General features: G+C 45.8%; 1 protein-coding gene across 2 annotated transcripts in view; it reads right to left on the reverse strand.

Moving 5' to 3' along the window:
• Positions 1-388: 388 nt before the first annotated feature.
• LOC137330387 (netrin receptor UNC5C-like) overlaps positions 389-15,075 on the reverse strand; it is a 341,615-nt gene continuing 326,928 nt past the window's right edge. For both annotated transcript variants that reach the window (XM_067994493.1, XM_067994492.1), the window contains 2 exons: positions 12,943-13,121; positions 389-7,438 (listed from right to left, as the gene is read on the reverse strand). In XM_067994493.1, coding sequence (XP_067850594.1) covers positions 7,273-7,438; positions 12,943-13,121 — 345 coding nt within the window. In that variant the 3' untranslated portion in view covers positions 389-7,272. The remainder of the gene's footprint in view (positions 7,439-12,942; positions 13,122-15,075) is intronic.

The raw sequence follows: 15,075 nt of genomic DNA on the forward strand, positions 1-15,075 counted from the left end.
TAGAAAAAAATACACAGCACTCTTTGAAGAAGAGCAAGGAAGTTCTTCCAGTATCCTGGCCAATATATGTCTCTCAACCAATACCTTCAGACTATCTGGTCATTTATCTCATTGCTGTTTGTGGGACCTTCCTGTGTGCAAACTGGCTGCTGCGTTTGCCTACGTTACAACAGTGACTACACTTCAAAAGTAATTCCTTGGCCGTAAATGCTTCGGGACATTCTGAAGACGTGAAAGGTGCGATTTTAATAAAAGTTCTTTCCAAAAGATTTCAGTCTCTCTCAGTTGTGTGCTATGTTTTAATGCTCGCACAGGACAAGCCTGGTTCCTCGAGGATACATTAACTTGTGCATCACGGATTGTAAATAAGTCTCGCACACACAGATGCTATGTTTCAAGTTGCTTATAAATATAATTTATTACTTGTTTTAAAAATTCCTTTGTTATACTTTGTACATGTTGGGTTTACAGAAACAAATGCAAGCATATTCAAATGGGCAAGGTACATCCTGAAATCAGCACACTGCTTCATCACTGCACACTAAGGATTAGGTCAATGGCTAGCACTTAGCTTGTTAGTTTTGTTGTCCTAAGTGAATCTTAATTTTGCATAGTAGATACAGCTTTGGGGAGACAATTGGCTACCAACAGGAAATGACAAGCAGATTAGGACCCAGTTATACACCGCAGGCAAATCTTTATTGCACCTTAGTGATGATTTTTTTGCATTTAAATGTTACCATTGCGTCATGATTAACCATCGACCCACCAACCTCCTCACTGTATGACAGGTTTTTTTAAAAGTTATTTTAAAGTACAATGCCTTGTGTTTTAACCCTTCCGAGTTCTCTCTTTTCTTTGCCCCTTAGCTCGTAGAACGAAAATGATCTCTCGCTGCCTTTTATTTACAAGAATCTCCTCTAAAAGTATAATTCCCGCAGGGGGTTAAAAAGCATACCGCTAATACTGTACAAAAGTCAAAAGTATTTACATTGTTCTAGGAAATTGTTCAAAGAAAATTGTCAACGGTTTAAATTGTAAATTAATGAAGCAACTTTTAATTCTGTGAACTGGCCAACGTTAACAAGTTTTCATACAGGTTTGGGGGTGGGGGGCGCGGGGTGTGGGGCACATTTTCCCTTGGCATTGAAATGCTGACTTAGTGATTAAACTTCCCCAGCCCCCTGAAAACTAAGCTCAGAGCAGCCCCCTCACCACCTATCAGTGTTAATTCATTCATGCGTTTGATTTTAACCAGCAACAACACAGCTTTAATATGGCCCCGATTACAAAAATCACTGGGGGGTGAAGTTGATCTTTGCTCTTGGGCAAACTGGCAGCCCGTTTTACATGGTGTGCCATTTACAGGATGTCCGTTTTATACGGTGCCAATTTTACATAGCACCCATTTTACACAGCACCCATTTTACATGGCACCCATTTTACACAGCACCCATTTTACTCAGCACCCATTTTACACAGCACCCATTTTACATGGCACCCATTTTACTCAGCACCCATTTTACACAGCACCCATTTTACATGGCACCCATTTTACACGGCACCCATTTTACTCAGCACCCATTTTACACGGCACCCATTTTACTCAGCAACCAATTTTCTTTCCCATTGACGTCAGTGGATAAGCAAATCGAACGCGGTGTAGATCAGGCTGTTGATTCGCTCATGAGCACGTTTTGCAAAGACCAACTTCACTCCCAATGTGTTCTTTACTGTGCCAAATGATTTGAATTTGTTGACAATATAGGGGGGAGAGACAAATCATTAAACTTACTGCTTTGTGTGTTCTGGGTGCTTTATTGGTAGGTTTAGAGAGAGAGAGTAACAGACTTTATCCACTGTTGACCTAGAATCTTTGTTGACAGCGGGCAGTGAGAAACCTGTCTGATAAATGCAAAACTAGATGACTGTTGGTTTCTGTAGCTCACTGCCACCAAAGCAAAAGCAAGCCATTGATTTGTTTTGCTGATAATTGGAAAATCAAAATACCTTTTGGTGATTATACTTTTCCAAAATTGCCAACCCAGTTTCTAGCAGTGGTAAACAAACGATGACTGCCTTACCAATAAAGGAACCACCAAAACTCGTAAGCAAATTTGATGCTCTATGACAACTTCATGTAAATAGGGCCAACAAATTTCAACTTGAGGCTGCTAGCTTATTGTTCCTGTTTGGTGTTGCTCACTTTTTCCCCTTTCCCTCTCCGCCTGATGGTGCTGGATATGAGGGGGATTTTTTTCGTTTGCATATTGCGCGCAATCAGGAAAAGGCACCCGCTGAACGAATAGTTTTCCGCTGAGTGCAAAATTGTCTTGCGGTGTGTGTGTGCTCCCAGTGAGCAAGGCTCCACGCGAGGAGCGTGCAAGCAGAAAATTTTCCCTGCGCTTCTTTCCGTAGATACTGACAGCTATTTGGCGACTCATCCAAGTGCTCGGTTTTCACTTGTGAATCTAGACAGTGACTGTCATTACTGTCCTGGCCGATATTTATTCCTCAATTAACATCACTAAAGAAACAGATTATCCGGTCATTTATCTCATTGCTGTTTGTTGGGACCTTGCGGTGTGTAAATTGGCTGCCGCGTTTCCTACATTACAATGGTGACTACACTTCAAAAAAAGTACTTCATTGGCTGTGAAACGCTTTGGGACGTCCTGAGATCGGGAAAGGCGCTGTATAAATGCAAATTTTTGCTTTCCATTAGGCCATTTGATTGTGGGGTCCATCATAGCCAAGCCCAATCCTGCCCCACTTCCACACAAAGAGCTCTTTCCAGCAGTAAAGACCAGACATCAATGGGAACCAGAGCCCCGGCAGCATTATCTGAGTCCATGGGGCTGAAACAAAGTGGAGCAATCCAAAGGTCACCCTGGCTGAGACTAACTTAACTCAGCACAGGCTGGGGGATTGAACCCAGGGCCTTTGCGATCTAGAATGGCTCGGTACCACATCATTTACCTGTAAACCACAGGAGTGGGAGGCTTACTGCCATGATTTATTATCTATTGCAAAGACCTGGCAGTGCATTGTTGGGGAATTGTGTGGGGGTGCAGGGTATTCTGACTGGGAAAGGTTATAAATTATTATTCCCTTATTTGGTGACATTGTTTGAACGTTTCCGCAAAATTTTCAAACTTTTTTTTCCCACAAGCTTCGGCTCAAGTTCCTAATCGTACAAAACCTACAGGGTGTTAAACTTTCAGGACACTTACTGTATTTTAAGTGGTTCGTTGCACAAGAAAGGACTGAATATCTTTGATAAACAGAGAAGCAGTGCAAAAATCGAATTGATCGACAAAAGTAATTCCTGGAACTTTGAACAAGAAAAAAACAACCAAGAAAACCTTTATAGAGTAAGACAGGCTGAAGAATGAAGAAAATCAGCTTCATCGTCAAACAACTATTATCAAACATATCCAGCAAGCACTGACGAGGATCCAGCAATGACAGGTTTTGGAACCGGAAAACTTATTTATCTAATACTCCCAATAGAAGGTTTGGGGCAGTTGCTAGTCAAAGTATTCCTCCTAGGCTTTCATTCCTCTGCAATATGTCTGATGACTTATTCAAGTACCCCTGCTCTCTGGTGTCTCTTTGTTTCCTCAAAGAGTTTCATCTGCTCTCCAACAGATGCACTTGCAACCCCCCTCCCTTTATTTCTTCTTAGACATTTACAGGGTTTGTCTATCTCTTCATGGTTGGTGGTGTCACTATCCAAAGGCAGCAATGAGGGCAACGACGCTTGAGGTACAGGCGGTGGGGTCAGTGGGATGTCTGACAGCAGGTGAGCTGTTAACACACGAGCAATGAGTTGGGGGTCTTCCGGAGTCAAATGCAGTCAACACAGTAAACTCAGAAGATGGTAGGCGAGCGCCATTTTTGCTCCCCAGTCAATTTTCTTCTGGGTCAGCTTCAAAAAAGCAATGGAAAGATAAAATCTTTGATATCAACTTCATAGTTTTGCAAAATGGCCACAAGATTGTGTTTAGAAAACTGCCAAAAAATAACACAAAGCGGGATGGATCCATTTTGTGCTGGTATCTTTTCCATGGTCATCATTGGTGAAAGCAGCCCCACCCACCACCTTAAACACCCCCTCCCTCCACCACTGGCATACCGTGGCTGCGGTGTGTTCTATCTACAGGGTGCACTGCAGCAACTCGCCAAGATTTCATCAACAGCATCTCCCAAACCCATGACTTCCACCACTTAGAAGGATAAGGTGAGGAAGGAGGAAGCCTCCGAAAGCTTGTGAATTTCAAATAAAATTGCTGGACTATAACTTGGTGTTGTAAAATTGTTTACAATTGTCAACCCCAGTCCATCACCGGCATCTCCACATCATAGAAGGATAAGGGCAGCAGGTGCATGCGAACTCCACCATCTCCAAGTTCCCCTCCGAGTCACACATCATCCCGACTCGGACATTTATGGCCGTTCCTTCATCGTTGCTGGGTGAAAATCCTGGCACTCCCCGCCTAACAGCACTGCAGGAGCACCTTCACCACACGGTCTGCAGTGGTTCAAGAAGAAGGCCCATCACCACCTTCTCAAGGACAATTAGGGATGGGCAATAAATGCTGGCCTCGCCAGTGACACCCACATCCCAAGAATGAATTTTAAAAAAATGAAAACACAGTTAAAGAATAGTTCTCTCTTTTTACATTCTATGGTGTTTGCTTAATTGGAGCAAATGGATACAAGGAACAGATGTGTTCACCATAGTGACATCCCCATTAAGAGGTGAATGTTAGCGAGAAACGTCCTTTCCAAACCAGCAAGAGTATTGTAAATATCACTACAGCCCACTATTGTACAAACAGGATACGCAGCTTCCTTTATAAAAACAGATTTCACCCAAAACCATCACAGGTAATTTACATATTTGATCCGCCGTGGTCACTGAAGTCCTTAGATTTCTGTTGTGTAATTGGTAGAAAGGGTGTTGAGTAAGAGTTTCGGATATAATCAAGTCCGAAGCACGAGGAATGCAAAGCGCAGAACTTTGAAATTATTAACGAACGTCTACATCTACAATATGTAATTAACCCCTGTATCTCAGAACCCTCGAAACAAACAAAATTTCCTTTCCTTCTACCCCTGATAATGATTACTGTGTGGAAGATCGGGGTTTATAGAATTGATAAATATGGACTCATACTTTCTGGTAACCCGGGGGTGGGTTGGAGGACTTCACTTGTCACAGTAGGAGCGATATAGCCTTGTCTCACTGGTTGGAGAGCAGCGGACACTTCTCCAAGTACGCCAATGGAGCCACAGAATTTGGCCGCCTTTGTTTCCTCAGAAGGGGAGATCTGAACAGCTCCTGGAAAGTCCTGCAGTGAGTTTTGTCTCTGTCCGTCATAGTACCAAACCAGCAGAAACATTGATTGGTCTCGAGGTTTTTTTTATAACCATTAGGGAATGAAGACTGATTATCATGGATTAATATTCCAAGTGTGTGGAGCTCTCTGCCCAAATATCACATACACAGAATGGGCAAACTCAACACCATAACGTCAGGTGGCCGTATTATCGCCAGCATCACAAGGCTAGAAAACATTTCCTCTTCCGGTCATGTGGCATGGATCTACAAGGAAAAGCTCAGTGAGGCTATTAGTAGGAGTAACCCAGCATTGACTGTGACATCCGATAGTTAAACTGAAAAAAGACAAAGAGTAAAATTGGCCAATGTTTGGGAGCTTGTTCAAGGTCGTGTCACACTCTGGGTTCAGGAGGCATTGGTAAGTGAACCCCCTCGATTACTGCCCTGTGGCCCCCTCCCAGCGAATATTTATGCTCTATGAAACACACTTGCTCTGTGCGGACATGTATAACTTAAACAGTCTTTTCCTGGATTGTGGACCACACCTCGGATGTAACAGAATGCTGATCAATAAACCAGCCATTTGGAAACATCACCATATCTCTAAGTGGTATTACCTTGTGACATTGTCATATGTAACGACAGTGATAACAGCATTGGAAATTTTATCTAGGCTGCAAACCAGTTCTGAACAAAGTTGTTAAGAGCACATTTAAAAAAAATAGTCCTTCTTTTAAAAAAACAAATCGGCACCAATAAAAATATTTTCATGGCAAACTTAAAAATGGTTTGAAGATTCAGTTGTGGCATAAACGTAAAAGTCAAAATTGCACTGAATATTAAGCTGAATAGTCCTCATGAACGAGCCGCGTCAACTCTATATGTCCATTTTCAGAATGTTCTACTGGGGTGCAGGAACCCTGTGGTCCCTCCATATTGGGGTGTGCTACAACGAGTTTGCAGTGAAACCGCTCAGATGCAACTTGAACTACGATCTCAAAAAGCGGAATTTATTCAAAAATAATCTGAATTCACATAAGCATTGAGGCGTTTGATACAAATGTATGATTTACAATAAAACTTTTATACATATTTTCGTCACAACTGCTTTATAACGCATTGATTTAAAAAAAAAACACACCTACACACCTCAATATGGTTGCCCAGGCGTCCAGAGATTTGCCTGAAAGATTTGCCTCCGGACAGCGAAGTTGGGGGGTGATGGGATATGATTCCGGTGGGAATAGAAAAAAGGAAACGATTCTTCGAACTGCTGCTGAGGGAGATGCATCGCAAGAAATATTGTGTGAATGTTAACCTAGGTCTCCTTTTCATGCCACTATTCCTGAAACCGTGAGCTCGATATAAAATGGAGGAAAGTGGGTGGGCGGGGGAATGGGACGGGGGGGAGGGGGGTCACAGTTTTAAGTCCACGTAACATTTTTTTTTAAAAAAAGAAACCGAACAATTCTCAATGGGGTGCCTGTATACAAAACCATTTCCAGCCCCCTCCTGCAGCACCGTTACAAAAGGTAAGGGAACGTAGACGCACTCCTGGCATTAACCTTGACCCCTACGCTGTAGACACATGGCAAACACATCTGGATCTCGAGAATGGCGTGAACACAGAAACCAGGATCGTAAAGAAAGTTTATCCACACATCTGGATACATATTCCGTTTCCTAGGAAACCATAAAAAACCTTTACCAAGCTCACGTACAGCCAAGCTGAAAGGAACAGTGGTAGATAGGTGGGCAGGTGTTAATCGGACTGTCGCTCGATGCTTAAATCTTGCCATGATGTACACACTATTGGAAGGACATTTTCAAAAAGGACTGGACTGATCTGCTCGGCTGGCGCGTGCTGCTCGTTCGCTGTTTGTCGCTTTCTGTTCCTACTTCATAAAACACACCCGCCTTGAGAGTCAGCGTTTCATCTCTGTTGCCAGGGAGACGACAGTCTCGTGTCTTCCCATTTCCTCCAGGGCTGCGGCTAGAGAGCTCAGGTTCCCTTCTGGAAAGTTCTGGGCTTCCCACAGGTCCAGGATGACACCAGTCGGGCTGGATTTGGTTGCAAAGTAATTCAGGTAGCTGAAGTAGAAAAAAAAGGGGACGAAAGAAGAAAAAAACACGGTTAGCGATCTTTCGACCGATCTGGAGAGACTGGAGGAGCTCTGGGATTGTTCTCCTTAGAGCAGAGAAGGTTAAGGGGAGATTTCATAGAGGTGTTCAAAATGACGAGGGGTTTTGACAGAGTAGATAGGGAGAAACTGTTTCCACTGGCAGGAGGGTCGGTAACCAGAGGACACAGATTTAAAATAATTGGCAAAAGAACCAGAGGGGAGATAGGAAACATAGGGAACATGGGAACAGGAATAGGCCATTCAGCTCCTCGTGCCTGCTCCGCCATTTGATAAGATGAGGAGAATTTTTTTTTCTCACGCAGCGAGTTGTTAGGATCTGGAACGCGCTGCCTGAAAGGGCGGTGGAAGCAGATTCAATCGTAACTTTCAAAAGGGAATTGGATAAATACTTGAAAAGGAAAAAAATTGCAGGGCTATGGGGAAAGAGCAGGGGGGAGTGGGATTAATTGTGGATAGATCTTTCAGAGAGCCGGTACAGGCACAATGGGCCGAATGGCCTCCTTCTGTGCTGTATGAATCTATAAGAGGTGGGACTACTTGCTGCGACATGAAAAATGCAATCAGCTTTAATGATATACGGGAAATAAGAACCCTTTCACATCCTATAGAAGTGTTGTTCCACGGGCAACCAATCTGCACACAGAAAGATCTCACAAACAGCAAACCAAATAATTTACAGCTCGTATGTTCCAGTGCTCTCCTGGCCGGCCTCCCACCTCCCACCCTCCGTGAACTTGAGCTCCTCCAAAACTCTGCTGCCCGTATCCTAACTCGCACCCGTTCACCCATCACCCCCCAGTGCTCGCTGACCTACAATGGCGGCCGGTCGAGGAACGCCTCGATTTTAAAATTCTCATCCTTGATTTCAAATCGCTCCACGGCCTCGCTCCTCCCTATCTCTGTAACCTCCAACATCCCTACAACCCTCCAAGATCTCTGCGCTCCTCCAATTCTGGCCTCTTGCGCATCCCCCCAATTTTAATCGCCTCTGCTCCATGTGGCGGTGAGTTCCACATTCTCTCTGCGTCAAGAAATTCCTCCTAAACTCTTCATTTGATTTGCTAGTGGCCATCTTATATTTATGACCCCATGTTCTGGCCTCACCCGCTGGGTCTGGAGGTGACAAAAGCATGGATGAGGGTTTCAGCAGCAGATGGGCTGAGGCGGGAGCAGGAGGCGGCCGATTTCACGGAAGGATTTTGCGATGGAGAGGACATGGGGTCGGAATCTCAGCTCGAGGTCGAGCAGGACGCCGAGGATGCAGACGGTCTGGTTCAGTCTAAGACAGTGGGCTGGGTTTGGGGGGGGGTGGTGGGGGGAGGGTGGAATCGGTGGGAACGGAGTTTGTGGCGGGGGCCGAAGGTGGTGGCTTTGGTCTCCCAATGTTCAGCTGGAAATCGTGACTCATCCAACTCTGGATGCTGCACTAGCAGTCTGAGAACAAATAGAAAATAAAAACATTAAAAGGGAGGACTTTACATGGGATTTACAGCACGGAAACAGGCCATTCGGCCCAAATGGTCTATGCCGGCATTTATGCTCCACACGAGCCTCCTCCTGCCCACCCCTTCATCTCACCCTATCAGCATATCCTTCTATTCCTTTCTCCCTCATGTCTAGCTTCCCCTTAAATGTATCGACACTATTCACCTCAACTACTCCTTGTGGTAGCGAGTTCCACATTCTCACCACTCTCTGGGTAAGTTTCTCCTCAATTCCCTATTGGATTTATGAGTGACTATCTTATATTTATGGCCCCCAGTTTTGGACTCCCTCACAAGTGGAAACATTTTCTCTACGTCTAACCTATCAAACTCTTTCATAATCTTAAAGACCTCCATCAGGTCACCCTTCAGTCTTCTCAGCCCCCAGCCTGTTCAGCCTTTCCTGTTAAGTATAACCTCCCAGTTCTGAGGGGAAGCTTGTTCAAAAGGAGAGTTTAAAGAAAGAAAATCTGTTTTGAGTTTTAGTGCGATTTGAAGACATGACGTGACAGTCCTCGCCCATCAGATGATACAATGCTGCCATCTTCTGGTAGTCTAGCTGTTATCACACCAAAAAAAAACCTCCAGATGGCTCCACGGTTTATTGTCACATAACATCCCAAGAAGCTGTGTGTGACAAGAACTTACTTCACCGTATGCGTGCCATTGTTTTAATTTATTTTTGATGGTACTTAAGAGATTGCAGTTTCTCCTCGTAAGAAGTGAGAACGCAGAGTACAAGCAGGGGGCCCTGCACGTTTGCCAAACTAACGACGCCAGCAAAGCCAACAGCGTGAGTAAACTGACAAAACTGTTGACTTCAGCGGGGGAGCGAGCTTTCCCTGAGACACGTGTGACTGACTATTTGTTATCGGCCCCTGCCGTTTTGTGAAATCCTGCGTCTCCGAGATTGCTGGATGTGATTATCCAGTTATTCGATGGTTATTGCACCACCCGAGATACGCTGATCAAACAGAGAATGTTGGACACCTGGCGACGGTTTTAAGGGTTGCCAACTCTGGTTGGACGTATTCCTGGAGCTTTCATCACATGACCTCCTGCCTCCAATCCGTCCCGTCAAACAACTCCCAATATTTTTATAACTAATAAACGAAACTGTTCAAAGAAAATGAAAAAAAAAATGCCCCCTTTTTTTTTAAACGCCCCGATGGTATTTGCTCGCAGCAGCGCCCTGGAGGTTAATTGTCAGTTCCTGGAGGGTTGGCAACCTCTTAGATTGATTGCGACTCATCGAGGGATTCAGACAGTTTAGAGGGAAAATAACAGATTGGGTGAGATTTGAAGGCCGTAAACTGGCCGAGGGGTTTATAAATGTTACTCGATGAAACTATTTTCTCATTCGCGGCGTCTCCATTCCTTGTGTAACCTGTCCGTTGCTGTGATAATATGTTCCTGCGAGCTGTGCGTGCGTTGGAGCCTCCATTTAATGCGTGAAGCTTGGCCCCAGAGCTGAGCCTGAAATCCCGCTGTCTGTCCAGCTCCCACGCTATAAATCCCGCAATGCTGTTGCTGCTGACATCTCGGCAATTCACTCCCCCGCTGTGTGCCGGGAGTGCTGAGGAGTCATGGTTTAGTTTATCCTCCTTTTGTGAAGGTTAAGCTTCGTTAGTTCTGGACAATTAAAGTTCAGAGGCGCTGGGTGAACTGGCTTCATGGTGCTGATGTCTGGAACAACTGCTTGATTTAATGAACTTAAAAGGTGGGAGGGGCCCAGGGAGTTATCTCCTTCCACAATGGCTCTTGTATATTTTAACCGTGTCTAACAAACGACAAAACGTTCTGCTGGGTCTCCCGACAGCTTAGTTTATTTAAAATTCTCAACCTTGGTTTTAAATCCCTCCCTGACCTCGCCCCCCCTTCCTATCTCTGTGACCTCCACCGGCTCTACAACACTCCGAGATCCCGGCCCTCCTCCAATTCTGGCCTCTTGCCCATCCCCGACTTTCTTCGCTCCACCATTGGCGGCCGTGCCTTCAGCTGTCTCGGCCCTAAGCTCTGGAATTCCCTCCCTAAACCCCTCCGTCTCTCTACTTCTCTCTCCTCCTTTAAGACGCTCCTTAAAACCTACTACCTCTTTGACCAAGCTTTTGGGCAACTGTCCCGTGAAACGCCTTGGTTCGTTTTTATTACGTTAAAGGCGCTATATAAATGCAAGTTGCTGTTGTTAGTGAGATTGTCCGGTGACTCGCTGAGCTGCGCACACTAGGCAGGTCCCAGATTCTCGTTCCCCCCCACTCTGTGCTGGCTCGGGATACCTCAGCCGGAACAAGCAGAAGAGATGCCATCATTGGCCTTAGCACCCTTAGTTAGGGTGGGGTGGGGGGGGAGTGAAAGGTCAGCCAGGGTACCCCGCTACTGATCGCTCTCCAGCGACCCCCGCCGGTTTATTGGGGCTCAGGGTAACTTGATTTGGTTCCTGCTGGGGAGGGTGGAGATTTGTTGTTGCAGAACTTGGGGTGAGTCGGCGGGGGGAGGCTGCTACGGGTTGGTGGGACGGAGGCCTCTTTGTTGGGCAAAGAACTTTCAAAAGAAAAAGTAAATATTGGGCAAGAAGTTCCATTTCCTGTACAATCCACTGCCCTGTGATCATCTACATCAGCCTTTTGGTCCCTTAACTTTTAAGTTCCCCCTCCAACGTGCAGAGTAACTCTGGGTTCCAGGGGTGCACCGGCATCACTTACCCCCCCAGCAGAAAATAGTTGGATGATACATTTCCGTCATTTACATTCCATTACAATACCCGTCCCAAAACCTCGACTTTTAACAATCACTGACAAGCCTCTCTACGCTCATTCATAGTCATATTTCTTTTACCTTGGGAATGCACCGTCTGAAAGGACGGTGGGAGCAGATTCAACAGTAACTTTCGAAAGGGAATTGGATAAATACTTGAAAAGAAAAAAATGTGCAGGGCTATGGGGAAAGAGCAGAGGGAGCGGGACCAATTGGATAGCTCTTTCAAAGAGCCGGCACAGGAACGATGGGCCGAATGGCCTCCTTCTGTGCTGTAAGATTCTATGCTTAGACAGCTGCTGCAGCGATACGAGTGCTGTGATTGGCTACCGCGGCATTGCAGACTCCCTGCTGCAGTGATACGAGTGCTGTGATTGGCTACCGCAGCAGCAATACGAGCGCTGTGATTGGCTATTGCGGCATTGCAGACTCCCTGCTGCATTAATTTCAGACCAATCATTTCGAGCTTTTAATTCAAATTCTAATTGCTTTCTCTCTGAGCGTCTGTCCTCGGCGTGCCTGGCTTTCTCCTTTCAATATTTTTCCGATTTAAATGCAAACGACAGCATCTTTTCATCTCAAAAAAAACCCAAGAAAACTTGTGATGGCAGTCACCAACTCCAGGGAGGGCCGACATTCGGCGGGGGAGGGGCGTTACCATGTCAACAGCTGCTTTAGCATTTGGCTATGACCTTTGCTAAGACAATCCCTTGTGAAACTCTGGATCTCTAAATATCTACTGAGGGAGTGCCGCACTGTCAGAGGTGCCGTCTTTCGGATGAGACGTCAAACCAAGGTGGACCTAAGGCTGTCATTGTGAATCTCCACCCGTTACAGAAAACACCCAATTAAAATTGCAACACCAGCTTTGTGCCTGGGCAGCAATTTGAAAATCATAGAATCACAGAACAGCGCTGAAGGTGGCCATTTGGCCCATCGTGCCTGTGCCGGCCCTTTGAAAGAACTATCCAATTAGTCCATCTCCCCCTGCTCTTTCCCCACAGCCCTGCAAATTCTTCTGTTCCCTACATTACAACAGTGACTACACTTCAAAAGTACTTCACTGGCTGTAAAGCGCTTCAGGACGTCCTGAAAGGCACGACATAGAAGAAGTTTGTTCTTTCTTACTCATCACTGAGGTCCCGTCCTTTTATGAAGCTACTTCCACAAGTAAAACTGTCGCCATCAATGCCTCTGTGTCAAATTCCCTTACCTGTCCAACTTCAGTTTATGTGCTAACAGTCTCCAGTCGTTGCCTCTGTTGTTTGGGGCATCCAGGCTGGTGCAGATCTTCTGCCTGATCGACAACGGGATTCTGAAAGCATTGTGGCCCATCAAGGTTGTGACGCTGCTGGCTGGGTCCACGAGCAAAACGTCCATCGGTTGGAGCTCCTGTGGAAACAGAGACGAGAACCGGTCGGGTCACTGAACTGAAACGGGCCCTCTCGGACTGACCTTGGGCAAACGCAGATTGGTTGTTAATGCTTCATCTGTTTTGAATGAAGCCGTCACCTGACGGTACAAAACGCAGCAACCCTCTCGCACAGTGTAAAGGCGTCGCATTAACAGGCAGCTTCAGGCACAACCAGTGGGCTCCATAAGCTTGGCTCTAACCCTACCATGCTATACGCACTACAGACAAGAATACCAGGGTGCTGAATCACCATGTCACCAGGCTGCCACCTTCATGATTGTTATGTGACTTCACCAAGTTATCACAGGGACATATAATGTACGTGAAAACAGCCTGGGAGTTGCAAGAATCCTTGGGCACAAATGTGCTTCACTTTTTTTTCCACACACTAAATATCCAAAAAGAATTTTCCAACCAGTTAAGAAACTAGTCAAAGTTCAATAAATGTCTACTTACAGGTTGTTAATAATTCACCAAAACTACTTGCTGAACAAATCATCAGATGTTCCGTTTGGGACAAACATTAATTGTCAGGCTTCATGCGTGAAACGGATGACAGAATGTACCATTGCAAATTGCTATGTCAACATTCAGCTTCAGGTTGTGGCCACCAGGTGGCTCGGTGGAGCAAGTTTCTCTCCCAACCCTGTCACCATCTTGTGCATAAGAGAGTTCAATTGATCAACTGATTATGGGCATCGCCACAGGCAATTTAATGGTCTTGTTTAAATCTCCGATCAACTCCAGGTCCTCGCCTCCTCCCTCTCTCTGTAACCTCCTCCAGCCCTACGACTCTCCGAGATCTCTGCGCTCCTCCAACTCTGGCCTCTTGCACGTCCCCGATTTCTATCGCTCCGCCATTGGCGGCCGTGCCTTCAGCTGCCTAGGCCGTAAGCTCTGGAATTCCCTCCCTAAACCTCTTCGCCTCTTTACCTCTCTCACCTCCTTTAAGACGCTCCTTAAAACCTACCACCTCTTTGACCAAGCTTTTGGTCACCTGTCCTGATATCTCTTTATGCGGCTTGGTGTGAAATTGTGAATGATTACGCTCCTGTGAAGCCCCTTGGGACGTTTTTACTACCGTTAAGGGCGCTGTGTAAATGCAAGTTGTTGTTGTTGTTGTGCACAAATCTTGTAAATAATCCCTGAGGAGTTACGGAAAAGAGGGTGGAGGGGCAGGAGAGGGGGGAGATGGAGAGGTTCAACATTGAGACAGGAACGCCCTGCCTCAAGAATTGGTCAGGAAGCGCTTGCTAAGCCTTTCCGATTAACGGTTAGATTTGATCAATGCAAAACAACATGGCGGCCCATGTAATTAGCATCGCTATGACATCACCGCGTCACCACCTCACTCACGAAGCGAGGGACAACGGCTCTTTTTATTTTCGCCGCCGGTGCTATTGTCCTGCGCCAAAGGTCGGGGAAAGTGCTAGAAGTGGTTAACGCTACAGGCCAGCCAGGGTCGTGCGGAGGTCAGAGTCAGCTTTAATGCGAGTTTCGAGAAAGAGTATGTTTTGGGAGTGGGGGGAGGGGGAAGGGGGAGTTACATCTGACAACCATTTCAGCTGTTTCTATAATTTACGAGTTCAAATAAAAAACTAATTTCCTCTGCCTTTGATCATAATTTAACGATGTCTTATTAATCTTTTGTTAAGCCAAGAATTGGACTGGAATTCTACAGATGCAAGTCTGCTTGGCATTCCATCAAGGACGTCTTCACAACATAAAAGGCTGGGGGCTGTGTAAATAATATCAATTCCAAAAAGATCTCCGTTGTGACAGATTTGCTCATTTCTGCAGGTGCTAATTAGCCCCTTTGGAGATTCTTCAAACCAGAAGAAAGTTCTCGAGGGGGAGCAATGCCAGCCAGCTAGCCGCCCGTGCTTGACGGATTCAGGGCAAGGCGCGGGCTCTACCCGGGCTCTGTCCCAC

Source organism: Heptranchias perlo, chromosome 1, assembly GCF_035084215.1.
Source record: "Heptranchias perlo isolate sHepPer1 chromosome 1, sHepPer1.hap1, whole genome shotgun sequence".
NCBI lineage: Eukaryota > Metazoa > Chordata > Chondrichthyes > Hexanchiformes > Hexanchidae > Heptranchias > Heptranchias perlo.